The sequence below is a fragment of the Pan troglodytes genome, chromosome 22 (assembly GCF_028858775.2).
Source record: "Pan troglodytes isolate AG18354 chromosome 22, NHGRI_mPanTro3-v2.0_pri, whole genome shotgun sequence".
In the NCBI taxonomy this organism is placed as follows: domain Eukaryota; kingdom Metazoa; phylum Chordata; class Mammalia; order Primates; family Hominidae; genus Pan; species Pan troglodytes.
In genome coordinates, this window is record NC_072420.2 from 46,061,916 (window position 1) to 46,078,984 (window position 17,069).

Here is a 17,069-nt window from a genome sequence, read left to right on the forward strand (position 1 = left end):
CCGCCTCCGCCCCGCGCCCGCCCCGCGCCCGCCCCCTGCCCGCCCCCTGCCCGGCCTCCCAGCGGCGGCGGCTGGAGCGCGGCGGTCCGAGCGGGTGCACCGCGGCGGAGGAGGCAGCATCCCGCGGCGCTGACGGTCCTGGGGAGAGCATGGCGCCGAGGTGAGGCTGGAGCTGCGGGCAGGGGTTGGGGGACGCCAGGGTGCGGCTGCGGACGGGCTGCGGGGCTGCGGGGGCTGCGGGGGTCGCGGGGGTCGGCTGGGTTCTGCGGGGCCCTGACCCGAGCCTGTCCCGCGCAGGTGTCCCTGGCCGTGGCCGCGGCGGCGGCGCCTCCTGGACGTGCTCGCGCCCCTGGTCCTGCTGCTCGGGGTCCGCGCGGCCTCCGCGGAGCCAGGTAAGACCCGGGCGGGACGGGAAGGTTCGCGCCGGTGCCCGCCGGCCTCGCCGCACTGGCTGGGGTCCCCGCCCGGCTCCCTCACCCCCGCCCCGGCCGCTCTGGGTTCAGCCCCGGCCCTGCCCACGCGCGCAGGAGGCGCCGGAGCCGGACGGAGCGGGGCGGGGTGGCCGGAGTCCCGCCCATTCATTCTCCCCGCGGGGTCCGGGCCGGGAGGGGTGCGCGGTGCGAGCGGCCGGAGTCCCCGCGCGGGGACCGAACCTCCGCGGCCGGCGGGGTCGTCGGTGCCGGGAGGGCTCGGGGCGGGGCCGCGGGGTCTCGGGAGACGCGGCCTGTGTCGCCGTCACGGCCTCGTCCCCGCAGCGCCGGGTCCCGGGACTGACCGCGGGCGGAAGGCGGCGGAGCGCGGGGCGTCGTCTCCGCGTTTCCAACCTGTTGAGGCTCCTCGCCGCGGGCCGGGCCTTGTGCGCCTCTGTCCCCGCCGCCCTCAGGCCTCTGTCCCCGCGTCCGCCGTGGTGTCGGGTTGCGCGGTCCCCTTTGATGCCAACCGAGCGCCGCGCGGTCCGAGAACAATGCCCAGAAGCCGCTGCCCCGCCGGCCTCGCCGCTTCCCGTGCGCGGCAAACGGTGCGCGGGGCCCGTGGGGACCTTCCTGTCTCCAACCCCGGGACCCAGTTCCCCACCACGCTGCTAACCGGGGCCTCCTGCCTCCAGCCAGCCCAGCAGAGGCCCGGGGGAGGCGGCGGGGACGCGGACCCCAGGGGAGCCCCGCCCAAAGGGCCTGGGTGCCTTGTCGCGGGTGGAATCCCACCCGGGGGTCCACGCAGCCAGCGCCTGCCTCCGACTCGACTCCACACCTGCTTGCTACAGCGGGTGAGGAAGCAGGAAAGGGGGAGGGAGGGAGGGAGGGATGTCGTCTGGATTCTTGTAATAATCTGTTTCATTGTTTCCAATCGACTTAGTCACCAGGTTAAATAGTAGCATAGACCTTTCAAAAAAGTAGCTACCTTATAAGTAGATGTATTGAAAACACCTGCTTGTTGAGTCGTAGACAATTCCTCATTTACTGTGTGAACTCTAGGGGGTGAAACACGGGCGGAGAGCGGCTGTGAGCTCACGCGGCTCCATCCCCACCGCGGCCCAGGGTCACTCGGGGCCATTAATCAGGCCGCAGAGCTGCCCTCTGAGCCGGGCCGCCAGCGCCCACAGGGCCCAGACCAGGGCTCCCTGGGCGGGATGTTTTAAATCGCACAGGGACAAAGGAAAGGAAAGACGCTGGGGCCCAAGCCCGAGCTTATGAAACGTTATCAAGGAGGAGATGTAAAAGGTGATGGTTTTTTTGCCTTTGAATAGAAAAAACAAAAACTGTTGACGCGAGCTTTGGTGAGATGCAATCTTGAGATCTAAGAGTGGGGTGTAAAGTCAGTGCAGGCCTCAGCAGGGAAAGTTACGGTTGGCCAAATGGGCTGTGCGTTCCTCTTCTGTCCCGGGCCTGCCCCAGCCTCAAGCACTCTGGGGCAGGAAGGCCCCTTGGAGGTGTCTAATGGAATGTGGAAGGCGGGTGGCCAGGAGGCTGAAGCGGAAGCAGGCCCAGAGAGGGGTCTGCATGCTGCCCACACACCCCTCCCCCAGCCCGGAGAGAACTCAGGCTCCAGGCCACCCGCAGCCCAGGTTCCAGTCCTTGCAGGACCAAGTCCCCCTGAAATGGGAAAACAGTCGCCCCCTTTAGGGGTTATTGGAGAAGAGCTAATGTGTCTGAAATGCTGACTCTGGCAAGGGTTTCAGTTGTTCTCAAAACTTAAAAAGCACCCTTGAGAGTTGAAGGCCTGAGGCCCAGTTTGCTGATTTGCACATTTTTTTCTGGCCAAGAATGATGCATCTTTCCATGTCTCTGTGCTACACTTGATCCCTAGAAAAGTCTTTTGCTTTTTTGTGTCAGGATTGGTCGCTGTGATGCTGAGGTTCTTGAATGGTGTTTGTGCCTTTCCCTGTAATCAGGAACCTGGGCTCAGTGGTCACTTGGCCGCTTGGTTGCCACCCAGCTGTGTGAGGTGCCGCAGTCTTACCTGCAGTCTCTCCTCTGGTGGATTTGTGTGTGCGAAACAGCCGTGACCCCCAAGAGGTGCTTGTAGTCAGTGCTTCAGAGTCAGAGTGGGGCTGAGGAAGAGGACTGTGTCACCGGGGCAGTTGCTGATGCCTATGGCCACGCCAGGAGCCTGGTCTCATGAGTCTCCTTGTCTCTGAGCCTCTCCTGCACTCCACCATGGTATCAAGCTCTCCCCCTGCCTCCCTGCAGCCCCCAGAAGATGCACGTCCTGCCCCTGCTCACCACTAGGACCTGCTCCTGTCTGGTGGTCAGCACAGAGCCCAGTGGTGTGGGTACAAGGCAGGGTCCCCGCGCCTCACTTCCCACTCCCTCTGAAGCCCTGCAGGGATTGGGCTTCAGTGACCTGGGTTCCGTGGGTGTGGCTCACCCCAGGGCACACAGCGCCTAGGTAACGAGAGACCCTCCCGCATAGAAGGTGGTCTTGTTTCTGGGCTCACCCACTGGGGAGTCTTCATGATTCCGATGCAAGGACTTTGGAAGATAGTTTTGAATTTCAGCAAAACTTGTTTTTCAGGGCACTCCTGTTTTCCTATAAATGAAAGCAGAGCCGGGGAAGTCCTCTGTAGGAAAACCTAGAAGGAGTGAACTGCCCTGCTCCAGAGTGCAGGCGCCAGACACTGGGGGCCAGTCCGGGAGAGCCCCACTTCACCTGCTGCTGCTCCATTTAAAAGTGCAAGGCACATGCATACACGGGCATGCACAATTGTGCACACAGGTGCACATTCCCAGTCACGCAAAGTGCAGGGGCACACCTGTGTACATGCACACACACACAAAAGTGCACACGTGTGTGCACACACATGCCCCCCGCAGGCGTGTGATTCTCACATAGTCATGCTGCATCCACACAAAGTCTTCCTCCTTCAGAGTGCCTTGTTCTGTCTTCACCTGGATTGTTGAAAAGGCTGGGGGCTGGGTTCTTTGGGCCCCGGGAGTGCCAGGGGATCCTGTGGTATGAGCAACAGCACCACCGCCCTGGGAGCAGCTCCTGATTGCTGGGAACAGACAGTAGGGGCTGGGCTGGGGTAGAAGCTGCAGCCTGCAGGCAGCCCAGAGACAGGGGCCCCCACAACACCCTCCCCACCCCCCTGCTCATTGTGTGGGGGCAGGGAGTATGCAGGCAGCTCAGAGAGAGGGGCCCCCACAACACCCTCCCCACCCCCGCTCACTGTGGTGGGGGGAGGGGTGCCTGCTTCTGCTCAGGAAGGAGACCCGGCTGGGTCTGGCTGTGGAGTGTATGTTGGAGACTCGAGGCCACCCTGGAACTCTCCAGGTGAAGCCCAGGGATCCAAAGAACCTCACAGCTGTGGGGGATGGAGTGGGGCAACACCTGAAACCTCCAGCAAGTCTCTTCCTCTCTCAGCCCCAGGCCTGCAGAGGAGGGTCTGCCAGCCAACTGGGCCTTTGTGCCGGCACTGGCTCCCCACCAGTGCTCAGGGGTCAGGTGCAGAGGCTGGCAGGGACAAAGCTGGCTGTGGCTGAGCACAGCCCCCAGGCTGGGGCTGTGTCTGGAGGGGCTGGCTATGGCCCTCACCCCACCCCCGGCATGGGGCACTGGACCATGCGGAGAAGGGGCCACCCCAGTGCCTGCCAGGGCCAGTCAGAGCTGCCACCCTCCAGGCTGTCTGTTAGCGGGTGCCTGTCAGAGAACAAGACGACAGGCCTGGCCAGGCCCAACCCCACAGCGAGATTTCAGCGGCTGGCCAGCGGTGGACGGCACAGGGCCTGAGACAGATATTCCCTCGTATGGTGCTGTGCAGGGCAGTGGCAGAATCCTGGGAAACTAAAATGCATGTTGGGCACCCTTATACGATGATGATATTTGGTACATTTTGAAATACTGTGGCCCATGAAGATCCTGAAAGCAGTTTGGGGCACTGTGGGGTGTTCTGTGGCCTCTGGGCTCGCGTGCTCCTCTCATCCAAGGCCTCCCAGGCCTGGGAGTTTGGGGTCTAAGGCCCTTTTCAAGGCCCAGGCACCTGCCCAGAATGACTGGGCAGCTGAGACCCCCCTCCTGGGAGCCTTGCCAGGGCCAGCACTGGGCGGTCACAGGCCAGAGCCCTGCACCAGGCGGTCATAGGCCAGGACCTGTCCAAGGCAGCGGAGTGCCAGGCAAGTGAAGCCCTGCCATCTGGTGCCTGAGCGCAGACCCTGCTCCACGGCCAGTGGCCGTCACCAGCCTTGCTGCCTCAGTTTCCCCTCCTTAACCCCGGGGCGGGAGTGGCTGCTTCCTCTAGGGGTTCTGTGAGCGGCCGCTGGCAATTGTGTAAAAGCCACATACCACACACTGGATCTTTGTGCCAGATCCCGTGTCACGTGAGGAGACAGCCAGCCCAGGCAGGGAGCTGATCTGTGTTGTCCCCTGGCGCTGCCCGGGGCCACAGAGAGTGAGGGAGCGGTGCTTACCGGCCCTGGCGGTAACGTTTTAGATGGCGAGTTTGGGCCTCTGCAGAAGGGCTGTCAGGAGGAGCTTTTGATCACGGATGCGCTGAGTCAGATGAAATGTGGAGGCTGCAGGGGAAGTGTCTGTGCCCCGTGCCTGCAGGAGCACGCCTTCCCCCGGCAGCTCCTCCGGCGCAGGCAGGCCCCGGCACGGCCTTTCTGGCTTCTTCCACAGGAGCCGTGGAAAGGGGAATTATTCTCAAGCCCCTGCATCTTTCTGGCACTTTCTGGCATTTCATGGTGGCAGATGGGGTCACCTCGCCACCTCGGGGCTGATCCCCTGTGGGGCCCCTCGTTCCCACAGGAGCCTTGTGATGGGCAGGGCAGGGCAGGCACCAGCACCAGGCTGGGTGGCGGTTTGGCTCTCACCACGCCGGCTTCCAGAAGGCCAGCAGGCTTGCGAGTGGGTACACGCTGGTGCTGGGGCCGGGCACTGGTGGGGGGTCAAGGGCTGACCCCTGTGGGGAGTGCCTGTGCACGGACATTGGGGGTCAGGGCTCACCCCTGCAGGGACCCCTGCGGACAGACACTGGGCCAGAGCCACAGGCAGGAAGGCCAATGGGAACAGCAGGAGGAGGGAGCGTGATTGGTTATGGTGGCGGAGCTCGCACCCACCCCACCAGCCGTTTGTTCGTTTGCTCATTTATTTTTGGTCTGAAGTCCGTGCTTTTGTATTTCCCCACCGTTCCATTGAGCAGCTTCAACATTTGCCGCAGTTAGGCCTCTCTGGAATCTGTGCTTAGAGATTGTGAGACAGGGTCAAGTTTCAGCAGCTCGGACTCTTCTATCTGCAGAGAACCTGCCAGCACAGCTGCTCCTGGGGGCAGGAGAGGCACTGTCTGTTTTGGGGTGACGTGCGCTGATGGGAAAGCCAGGCTGGACATAGCTCCTGGGCCGGCAGCCCATCTTGGTGGCGGCTTCACGCCGTCTGGCATCTCCGGTCCTGGAGCATGAGGGCTCAGGAAGAGCCTCTGATTCGGCTGCTCCGGAGGCCTCGTCTGGACACACCTGGGCAGGCCCGAGTCCACACACCCTATGGCCTCAGGAACCGAGAGAGACCTTCCTTCCATGTTTCAACTTAGACAACGGGAGACTTTGTTTTGGGAGGAATCACTCAATTCAGGTGGACGCTGCAGCTGGGCGGGACATCTGGCCTCTCCCTGTGGCAGGGAGGGGCATGGGAGAGACAGGGGTAGTGTCCCAGGAACTCCGTGGGCCTGTGGCGAAGTCCCAGCCCTGCAGCTGCCAGTGCAGGGTGTTATCCAGGGGCAGGACATCGTCTGCAGTGGCTCTGCCTTCCCCGATGCCAGGTGACCCCATGGAGCCAGTGTCTGTGACCTCTTCCATGTTGGGGCTAAAGAGGCCAGCAGGGTTGGGGGCTGGCATTAGTGGAGAACCTCAGAGCCCAGGGCTGTGGGCTGATGGGTGGCGAGGCCCCCGCCAGCTGCTTGGGGAGAGCCCAGCCACTGTTCTTGGTCCACCCGGCCTTTGATTCCTTTTTCCTGTGTGCATTTTTGAGCACCTTCTGTGTGCGAGAGGCCGTGCCTGCCCGAGAGAGGGGAAGGAAACACCACAATGAGCCTCGGACACCCACAGTCTGAAGGGCCTGGAGTAAGCCTCAGACGCCCACAGTCTGGAGGGCCCGGCGCTGTGAACGAGCAGTCACAGGGAACAGCGTGCCCTTATCGCTGACACAGGCTCTGGAGGGCCCGGCGCTGTGAGTGAGCAGTCACAGGGAACAGTGCACCCTTATCGCTGACGCAGGCGAGGGCTTCGTCTTCTCACCACTCTTATCTTGGGTGTCACCCCAGCCAGAGTCAGGGCTGAGTGGCGGGGGGTGGGGGGGGTGCTGTGGTCAGGGACCTGCAGGAGAGGGGAGGGCCTCGCTTCTGATGGGCGACGTTCATTTACACACAGCTCTGCGGCCCAAACGGCCAGGCTGGATCCTGTCTTTTAAAAACCTTGCTAATTTGGTTGATGGAAAATATCATCTCAGAGTTCTGTTTTGTGAGTCCCCATTGCCATGCGGGCGAACATTTTCATCCACTAAGGGGCCGTCGTGTTTCTCTGGGAACGTGGCGTTCACCGTGTGGGTGAACTTTTTCACGCACTAAGGGGCCGTCGTGCTTCTCTGGGAATGCTGGGTTTGTGGCTCGTGCCCACTGCCCTGCAGGTGCATTCTCTTTCCCCGTAGCTTTTTGTCTGTTGATGCTTTCAGCTCTGGATGTCCTATTTTGCGTACTTTTATTGTTTATGGTCAGCCTTTAACTGGGGGTATGATATTTCTTTAACTGGGGGTATATTTCTTTTTTTTTTTTTTTCTGAGATGGAGTCTGGCTCTGTCGCCCAGGCTGGAGTGCAGTGGCGTGATCTTGGCGCCCTGCAACCTCCATCTTCCGGGCTCAAGCGATTCTCCTGCCTCAGCCTCCTGAGTAGCTGGGACTACAGGTGTGGGCCACCACGCCTGGCTAATTTTTTTTTTTTTTTTTTGTAAAGTAGAGACGGGGTTTTGCCATGTTGGCCAGGCTGGTCTCAAACTCCTGACCTCAGGTGGTCCACCTGCCTCGGCCTCCCAAAGTGCTGGGATTCCAGGCGTGTGCCACTGTGCCCAGCCATGGGGTATATTTCTTAATGTGTGGAGTTGTTTTTCCTCATTTTTCTGGTCCCTTTAGAGATGGCACCCTGGAGTGGCCAGCAGAGCTCAGGGGCCTGCGGCCCAGGCACACAGACAATGGAGCTGGCCCTGCCACTTTGCTCATCTGTGGTGCAGGTCTGCTGAGGGGCCGTGGGGGTCCTGCAAGTGAAGGTGCTTGAGGCCTCAGTGCCTGTGGGGAGGCCACGTGGCACCTGTCAGCTGTTAGCGTCTTGACTCTGCCTTTGTGGATATGGAATTAGAGATGCTTCTCACAGTAGTGGCTAAACTGTCAGGAAGCCTGGCCGTCATCTATGGTCTTCTTTGCCCTCATGGGTGGGATGCCGCCTAGTGTGATGGCTGAGAGCTCAGGCTGTGACCCTGAGTGTGTGTGGCCACGGGCAGGCTGCTCACCCTCTCCGTGTCTTGGTCTCTAATCTGTGCCTGGGGATGTTGGAGCGTCATGGGGCCATACAGGAAGGATGGGACATCACACATCGGCTTCCTGGGGTGTGTCCTGCTGACAGCCCTCTGAGGCCAGCTGGTCCTGAGGCTCTAGGGGGGACTCCACAGTGGAGAGAGGGCTCCATCCCCACCCTTAGGGCAGAGCCCCGTAGGAGGGACTGGTTTGCAACGTGAGTAAAATGGGTCCCCGTGAGCAGACACAGCTTTTGTGCTGCTTCTTACTGAGCCCCGCGCTGTGCCTGCTGAACTGACAGATGTGTATTAGAGAGGGCAGCCACTCCCACCTCCTCCAGCCGCGCTACGTGTCCGCAGGCCAGGGCGCCTGCACCATGACAGGCTTCAATGCCCCTGTCGCGGGGACCCAGGGAACACCTGTCTCCTCCACTTGCTGGATTTGTGACTGGGTGGCGAACATTTTCTAAAGTCTCCCGCTACGACCCCTCGGCTGTCAGGAGACTTCTGAGAAAGCCGGGCCTCTTTTGCCCCGGCAAGGAGCTTTCTTGTGAAGAGGCAGTTCCCGGAGGGAGGCGTCTGTGCTTTGTAAAGTTTAGCCTCACGTGCTGCCTCTGAGGAGGAGTCCAGAGAACATCCGCTTCCTTTCTGTTATCATCTCAGCCTTCCAGCCAGAAAGAAGGAAGCGTCCATGGATCCCATCCACGCTAACCTTGGGGTCCCTCTGCCAGCCCTGCACATCCTTGTCCCTGGGCACTGAGGGACGCAAAGGCCCCGCCAGCCATGCCCAGCACTTGTGCCTGGGCCTTTGCAGAGGCTAGAGGCAGGGTAGAGGATGGAGAGGGTTTAAAAGGCAGGTTCCCAGGAAATTCCCTAGGTGTGGGATTGGAGGGGTGCTGAGGGAGGTGGCGGACCCTCAGGGGCAGGAGCCTTATGGAGTGAGCTGGTCCATGGAGCTGGGAGGCGTCTTCTAGTATAAATTCTCATTTCAGCTAAACAGCTTGCCCTCTCCAAGCCCGTGTGCACCTGAACCATCTCTGCTCTCTGAGCCTCGGTCCCTTGGAGGAGCAGGAGGAGGTGGAGGAGGAGGATCGGGAGGAGGAGGGGGAGGCCCTTTCTGTATTGGATGCACCGCCTGGCCCCAGGCCCTCCTGCCCAGCCTTGTGGCTCTGGCCGTCAATCAGCTCCCTTCTCCTGGCTTTGCTGCTGCCCTGCCTCTTGCTGGGAGGCCATGGTGTGCCTGTGCCTGGCAGGCAGTGTTGCTGCTGACCTCTCATCTGTTTTGGGTCCCCAAATCTCAGCCCTGTCTCCCTTTCGGGGGCACATCTTGATGCGGGGTCTCTGATCCCCTCGGGGCAGCAGGCCATCCCTGTTTTCCAGCTGAAATGAGACTTCACCCCCAAAGGAATGGGCTCCAGCCCGACCTACTCAGGTTGTTAGTCACACGTTTCTATTGTGAAAATGACTGAGAATGTTGTGCGAGGTTTGGAAACCAGGAGGACCACCTGTCCCAATTCAGCCTTTCCCGTCATCACAGGGGACGTCTGACGTTTTAACAGACCCAGGCGGCCTCCTGCAGACGAGGCTCGGACCCTGCGGCCGACTCTGCCCCAGGCCTGGCCCCTGCTGATGGCCATGCTCCGGGCATGGGGCCTGAGGGCCTCACGGACAGCCAGCCTCCCAGACCAGAAAACAGCCCTGCCCGCCAGTGAGAGGGCAGACAGATGGACACTAATGTCCCCGAACCTAAGAAACAAAACCCAAAACCCTCATTTATGCTTCCGCTTCCGATCACATGCATAGAAGGCCGAATACTGACCCCGAGCTGACCACCCCGGCCTGTGGGACCCGTGAGTATGGCCTGTGTGTGGGATGAGGCTCAGGATCAGGTGCAGATGACCCTGGATTATCAGGTGGGCCCCGCGTCATCACGAGGGTCCTTACAGAGATGGGGCAGGACAGGGAGAGGAGGGGATGATGGAGATGGAGCCGCTGGGGAGGGCATGAGAAGACCAGGAAGTGGGTTCCCCCTGGAGCCTCCAGAGGACCCCTGCGGGCACCGTGACTTCTGACTTCCAGTCTCCTGAGCTCTGAGGGATGCCTGTGTTGCTTTAAGACACTGACTGACTTGTCCCAGCAGCCAGAGGTGACAGTGCGGCGTGGTGTTGGTTCACAGAAGGGGTGGCATTAGTAACCATGGGAATAAGGGCCTCTCACCTGCGAAGGGCCACTCCGTGGGGCGGGAAGTCTTGGATGTGTGCCGGCTTCAGCAGGACCCTCAAGGCTGCTGGGGGTCAGAATATGAGCACTTCCTGCACACCCAGGGCCACCCCAGGCTGCAGGCTTTGTGGAGACTTAAAGATGAGTCCTCGGCCTTCGGGATCTCCTGACTCAATGGAACCTCTGGTCTTCAGGTCCCCAGGATGACCTCCCAACAGGCCCAGGGCAGCAGCCAGGAGCTGGACACCCGGGGCTCAGAGCTCAGGACCGGCTGCCACGGGTGGGGCAGGAGGAGGGGCAGGACCATGCGCAGGGGTGGCGGAGCGGGGCTGTGAATGGAGCCCCCCTTCCGGAAGATGGATGCAGGTGGGAACCAGCGTGGTGTGGAGTTGAGAGCGGGGGTGCGGCAGGCGGCCGGGGCAGGCCCCAGACGGGAAAGTGCAGGCGGTGCCGTTGATCAGACCCTGGCTGGGGGCCTGGGGTTCCCGCCTTGCCTGGCCTTCAGAGAGGTGCGAGCTCTACTTTTGGAGAATGAGGCAAAGGCGCAGAAGCACTCCCGGAAAGTGCCATCCAGCCCAGTGCCTGGCGCTGCAGCCGGGTGGAGCCCCGGGTGGTGCTCACGCAGCCAGGCGGGCATGATGTGTTGGGGGTTTTCATAAAGAAAAGCTGACCAGGCGCGTGCCAAGCAGGCCCTCAGCCCTGAGGGTACTTGCCGGGGGCTGGGAGAGTGTGGGCCCCCGCTTATCCAGAACACTGCGTGGGCCCTCGGCTATCTGGAATGCCTCGCCGGGCCTTTCAGTTATCCAGAACACACAGCCAGACCCCTTCTGTTATCCGGACTGCCCAGCAACACCGGGCAGGTATGCCTCTGTGACCCTGACCCAGCTGAGTTGGGAACGTGGCCACACCAGCCCTTCCTGTGGGGCCCGTGAAACCTGTGAATCACACCTCTCATTGGCATCTGGATCGTGGCTCCCTAGACCCAGTTTTTTAAACCTATTCTTGGGGAATGGGGACCTTCTCTGAGGTCCATCTTGGTCAGGAGCAGTAGGGCCGGCCAGCCTGGATCTCTGTCCTGCAGCCCACTTTCTGGCCAGGAGACTGGGGCAGCACACACAGTCTTGCCATGCCCAGTGTCCTTTGTGAACTGGGGCCGGTGTGGGGGTGGCCGGGGCACAGTCTCCCCACGCCTGGTGTCCTTTGTGAACTGGGGGTGGTGTGGGGACCGTGAGGCTCCGCACTGGTGTGGGGGTGGCCGGGGCAGGGTGGTGTTTGCTTGGATTCAGAAATCCAGGCCCCTAGGTGTTGAACCTGAGGACAGTGTGCTCTCCTGGGCCTCGGTCCGTCCTCTGTGACCTGGTCACCCAGCATCTCTTAGATTCCTCTGAGGACAGCGTGCTCTCCTGGACCTCGGTCCGTCCTCTGTGACCTGGTCACCCGGCATCTCTTAGATTCCTCTGAGGGCAGCGCGCTCTCCTGGACCTTGGTCTGTCCTCTGTGACCCAGTCACCCGGCATCTCTTAGGTTCCAGCTTAGGCTCAGCAGGTGCTAAATATTAGTCAGATTGGAGCTGCATGCTGACTAGCACACAGTTTCTAGTTGAACTCCAGAGGTGCAGCCTCTACTCTCCTACTTGATTGGAAGCAGCACAGCTCACTTTGCCCGGGTCTTTTAGCCCCAGCCCCAGCCCCTGCCCCTGACAACTCTTCCCTTCCCTCATTCTGCATATCCTCATTCTGCATATCCTCGTTCTGCATTTCCTCGTTCTGCATTTCCTCGTCTGATTTGCAAGCTGGTCTTGCTCTCGAGAGAGTGACAGTGCTTTCAATGTCAGGTATGTTTTCTTGTTGCGTGAGTTTTCAGATATTTGGAAGCAGCTAATTTGATCTTTACCCTTCTGTTTTCAGCAGAAATAATTCTAGTTCCCTAAGTTATTTTTGTTAAAGGGCTTTTCTGACTGTCGGTGTTCTTGGTTGCTTTTGGTTGTGGTGGGTTGCTGTTTAGATAATGTGTGTTTTGGGGAATGATCTTCCCAAAGGTGGTGCTGGGATCCCAGAGAGCCCGCCCAGATTCCCCAGGAGCAGCTCCTACCCTCACTGCCAGACCCTGCTGGTTTTTGTATTTCACGTGGACTCACCTCCTGGCTTGTCAGGGCCTTGTGGGATTCTTAGCCTCTTAATGGATACGAATGGCACCGGCTTGCCTTACCTCCTTCTGGCGCTTGCTTCTCTGTGCTTGTGGGCTGTTCCACTGTAGTCTCTGGATTGGCCCCCGAACGTGCCTGCCTGCTGTGCAGGGATCCCTGGGTTCCCCGGGGCTTGGGGCCCTTTCACCTGCAGTGAAGGTTCCCTGTCCTGCAGTCTGTGGCTTGCTCAGTGTCCTCAGGTGCCCTCTTCCGACTCGAGGGTCTCACGGGTGCCCCCGCCCTGCCTGGCCCAGCTGCCCTCTCCGTGGCATTTCCAGGCCCGCGGTCTCTCTGGCATTCTGTGTGCCAACTTCTGCTCCCTCCAGCTCCCCGATGGGCTTTTCAGCACACCCAGGACCTGTGCACCAGGCCTGTTAATAACAACAGACTGTGGGGTGACCGCTCTTGGCCGGGGGATGTGGTTTGGCCCAAATCCTCTGCATCCGTTGTAGCCACTGTGGTCTGGGCAGAGCTGGGCCCTCCATCCTGGGTGCCACTCCCATGAAGCGGTGAAGGAGGTGCTGCTCTGTGGAAAACGCTAAGGGTGGGGAGAATTGCACTGTAGGGAAGAGAGAAAAGGGGGTTCTGGCCTCCAACCTCCTTCCCCAGGCCCCACCCACAGCACAGCTGGCAGCACTCTGTGTCTCTCGCCTCTTCCATCTCCCCAGACCCGTCTTTCCTGGGAGGTGGCCTTGGCATGGCCAGTCCTGCTGCCGCAGGAACCGAGAAGGGCAGGTACCTGTTCGTTAATGTGTGCCGCCCCCGGAGCGCTGGCTGTGAGTGGGGGCACCTGGCGTGGGGCTGGACGGCCAGGGCCTGCTGTCTAGATGTGCAGTGACAAGACCCTTCCCTTCCAGGGGAGCCGGCTCTGACTCCGAGCTCTTTGTGGGCTGCATCTGCAGATTGAGGACAGTGCTGAGCAGAGCTGGCTGGGTGCTCATCCCTGGTGGGGGCAGAGGGGTCTGCATCCCAGCCCCCGGCTGCCGAAGTGGTAGGGTGGGCGCGCCCTTCCCACGCCTGCCCGCCAGCATCGCTGAGGGTCCCCGAGCTGGGGAGGGATGTCTCTGGCAGGGCAGCTCAGTGCTGGGCTCATTCTTCCCACGTCAAGGCAGCCGTCCCTTCTTGGTGGTTTCCCTTGCTTTGTGGCAGGAGCTGGTGGCCTGGGAACAGCTGCCGGGTGTTTAGATGAATTCCCGGGCAGGCTCTGGAGCCACGCTTGCCCGGTCGCTTGTCTGCTGCGGTGACTGCAGAGGCTGCCTCCTTGCTGAGCCTTGGGGTGCTCGCCGGCGGTTCTCACCTGCTCTGCACAGCCCGCCTCGTGCACCTGCTGACCCCACCGTGTCCACAGCCCACCCTCCTTGGCTCACATCTCTTCCTGGGGTCTCAGGGAAGCGGCACCTCCTCAGGGGCCTCCCAGCCACCTCACGTCACTTCCTGGGGTCTCAGGGAAGTATCACCTCCTCAGGGGCCTCCAAGGCTGTCTCTGCTTTAGCGTCAGGTTCCCGGGTCCCTCCCAGCCCGACCTCCTGTGCCTGCGGCCCTGCGAGGCGTGATGACCAATACACACCCTCTAGAGGGGCTTGTGTCATGTGGAACCAGCCAGACCCCCCGGACGGCTTGCAGGCAGGGAGATGGAGAAGCAACCCCTCCATGGGGCAGACAGTGCCATAGTCTTCACCGCCTCAGTCTGGGGGCATCAGGGCTGCAGGTCAGCTCTTCCCTGTCTTCAGTAAAGGATGGATGAGAGGACCAGGGTCCCCAGTGTCAGTGGCGGGTCAGGGATGCCAAAGTGCTGAGCAGAAGTTGGCCAGCCCTGGCTAGAGGCTCTGGAGCTGGGCCCTGACACACGATGCCGTGTGTAGTGACATGCAATTCTGTGTAGTGACGTGATGCTGTGTAGTGACATGATGCTGTGTGTGGTGACACGTGATGCCGTGTGTGGTGACACGCAATTCTGTGTAGTGACGTGATGCTGTGTAGTGACATGATGCTGTGTGTAGTGACATGCAATTCCGTGTAGTGACGTGATTCCGTGTAGTAATGTGATGCTGTGTGTGGTGACATGCAATTCTGTGTAGTGACACAATGCTGTGTAGTGATGTGATGCCATGTGTGGGGACATGCAGTTCCACGTAGTGACGTGATGCTGTGTGTAGTGACACGTGATGCCATGTGTGGTGACACGCAATTCTGTGTAGTCACGTGATGCTGTGTAGTGACATGATGCTGTGTGTAGTGACATGCAATTCCGTGTAGTGACGTGATTCCATGTAGTAATGTGATGCCTGTGTGGTGACATGCAATTCCGTGTAGTGACATGATGCTGTGCATAGTGACATGTGATGCCACGTGTGGTGACACGTGATGCTGTGTGGTGACATGCAGTTCCGTGTAGTGACGTGATGCCGTGTAGTGACGTGATGCCGTGTAGTGACGCAATGCCGTGTAGTGACATGATGCTGTGTGTAGTGATGCGTGATGCCGTGTGTGGTGACACTCAATGTCATGTAGTGACACGCTTGTAGGATCGCCAAGGCCAGGCTGGCTCCGAAGGCTTGGGTCCGGCTTCCTGGGGCCGCTGGGTGCTCTCTGAGGCCGCCCATCACTGTTCGGGCCCTGGGGTGGGAGCTGGGCTGCAAAGTGGCCTGGACTTTATGTCCTGCCAGGCACAGTGTTTCCCTCGGCAGATTTATCAGGCGTTTTGGGTGTAAATGCCAGGAAGCCTGGCTGGCGCTGAAGGAACCTCCTCAAAGCCACGGATGGGCACCATGCTTAGGGGAGGACCTGGGGCCACTTGGTTGCATTGTGAAATTTTCATGATTTTTAAACAGTTTTATTTTTTTAAATTACTGAAGTCCAACAGGAGCATTATTCAGCATTTGAGGCCCCAGCCAATACAGCGCTGCCTGGAATAAAAAGTAAAATGCCCCCCCGAAACCCCAGCCCTCAGTTCTCCCTCCCTGGACCCCCCTCCTGAGAATCTTCTCACAGCCTTGGCTTACTGACTCCACATTGCGGCCGTGTCCCTGCTCTGTGGCCTGGTGGATGCAGGTAGCTTTGACTCAAAACAGGAATTTGTTTACATCCTTTCATGGTCACAAATAATAAAAAGCAGCTTCTGGACAACAATGAAGTTGAGATAAATACCAGGACCAGACCGGCCACGGGAGCCGTGGGTGAGCCGAGGGTCCCCCTCAGGACCCCTGCATCCTGCCTGAGTGTGCAGCAGCCCCCCCTGACAGGAGCGTCAGGGCCGGTCTCCTCCGTGTCTCCTGGCAGAGGCGTTGCTGTCGCAGCTGGCACTGTGCATGGCTGGCAGTCGGAGTCTGTGCTTGGCAGCCCTTGACACCTGCTGGATGTGTTTGCAGGGCTGGGCAGGCACCTGTCCCACGGCCCAGCCCCGAGGGTCTCGTGGCACCAGCCTGGCAGGATGGGCAGCAGGGAGTTAACGGGAGCCACTGCGAGGACACTGTGATCTCAGAGCTGCGTCATCGCTGATGGAAGAGGTGACGTCCCCTCCACAGAAAGCGCCTTTGTGGGCGACCCTGGCTCGTCCCCATGCAGCCCCCACGCAGGTAGTGGGCTGCCCTCTCCCTCTCCCGGAGTCCCCTCGGGGCACCGAGAACAGACCCCTCCTTCATCCCTGCTGTCAGCTCATGACACCGGACAATTTGGGTCCCAATTATATCTAGAGAACCAGGGGAAAGGTCACGTTGTCTAGACATTAATCCAGCACTGTGGCATTTTTTCCTGGGCCTGTATCCTGGCAACAGGAGGGCAAGTGGGGGCCCCAGCTCCTCCCCTCCTCAGAACCTGCTGGGGCTGGAGGTGTGGCATGTGCGGGGAAGGCAGCCTGGAGAAGGCGGTGCCCTTGGGCTGGGCCTGGAGTGGGCAGCCATGCAGGACTCCATGGGAGGAGAAACCACAGCTCTCGGCTGTGCTGGGGTGGGGTGAACAGTGGCGGGGAACCTTAGGGAGCTGTGGATGGCCCAACCTCATTGGAAGCTGTGCGTGGCCAAGCTCAGGCACCTGCTCTGCCTCTCCCAGTCCTGCCTGTGTCTGTCCTGGTCACGGATTCCTACCTTTGTCCCAGGAGGGTGTGAGGACAGTCTGTGCCACTCACCCGTGTCTGCTCCGAGCCAGGAGACTCTGGCCACCCCCACCCCACCCAGCCCTGCCTCGAGGTCCTGCACTGGTCCCTGCCCGGTACCGGGTCAGCTGGTGCCTGCCTGTCCTGCCTTGCACTCCTCAGGCTCCTCAAGGACAGACAGACAGACAGGCACTCTAGAGAAGGGACCTTGGCCAGGCGGCTTTGCCGCCCCCACCCCCATAGGTGCTTGCTTTGAGCCCCTTGCAAAGGTGAAGCCAGATCCGGGATCCCAGGGCCTGGTGCGGCTGGACATGGGAGGAGGGCCACGGTCACGCTTGCACGGGGCAGAGACTCCCAGAACCACAGGCCTCAGGAGAGCTGGGAAGGGAAGGAGAGGGCGCTGCGGTGCCTGGAGAGCCAGAGTCCGCCCGTGTGGAAGTGTTGGGGGCTGTGTTGCAGTGACAGCCCTGGCGTCTCAGGAGCGGAGCAGGACACCGCGTTTCTGGCTGTGCAAGGCTCCATGCGTGTCAGCAGCCCATCCTGGCTTGTCATGCTGTTAATTAGATTGGAAAACCTCGGCCTTCC

The 17,069-nt window shown here is 60.5% G+C and overlaps 1 protein-coding gene across 1 annotated transcript in view; it reads left to right on the forward strand.

The window, feature by feature from the left end:
- The first annotated feature begins 43 nt into the window (after positions 1–43).
- COL18A1 (collagen type XVIII alpha 1 chain) overlaps positions 44–17,069 on the forward strand; it is a 114,326-nt gene continuing 97,300 nt past the window's right edge. Inside the window, exons 1-2 of the mRNA XM_009441685.3 lie at positions 44–160; positions 298–392. Coding sequence (XP_009439960.3) covers positions 150–160; positions 298–392 — 106 coding nt within the window. The 5' untranslated portion in view covers positions 44–149. The remainder of the gene's footprint in view (positions 161–297; positions 393–17,069) is intronic.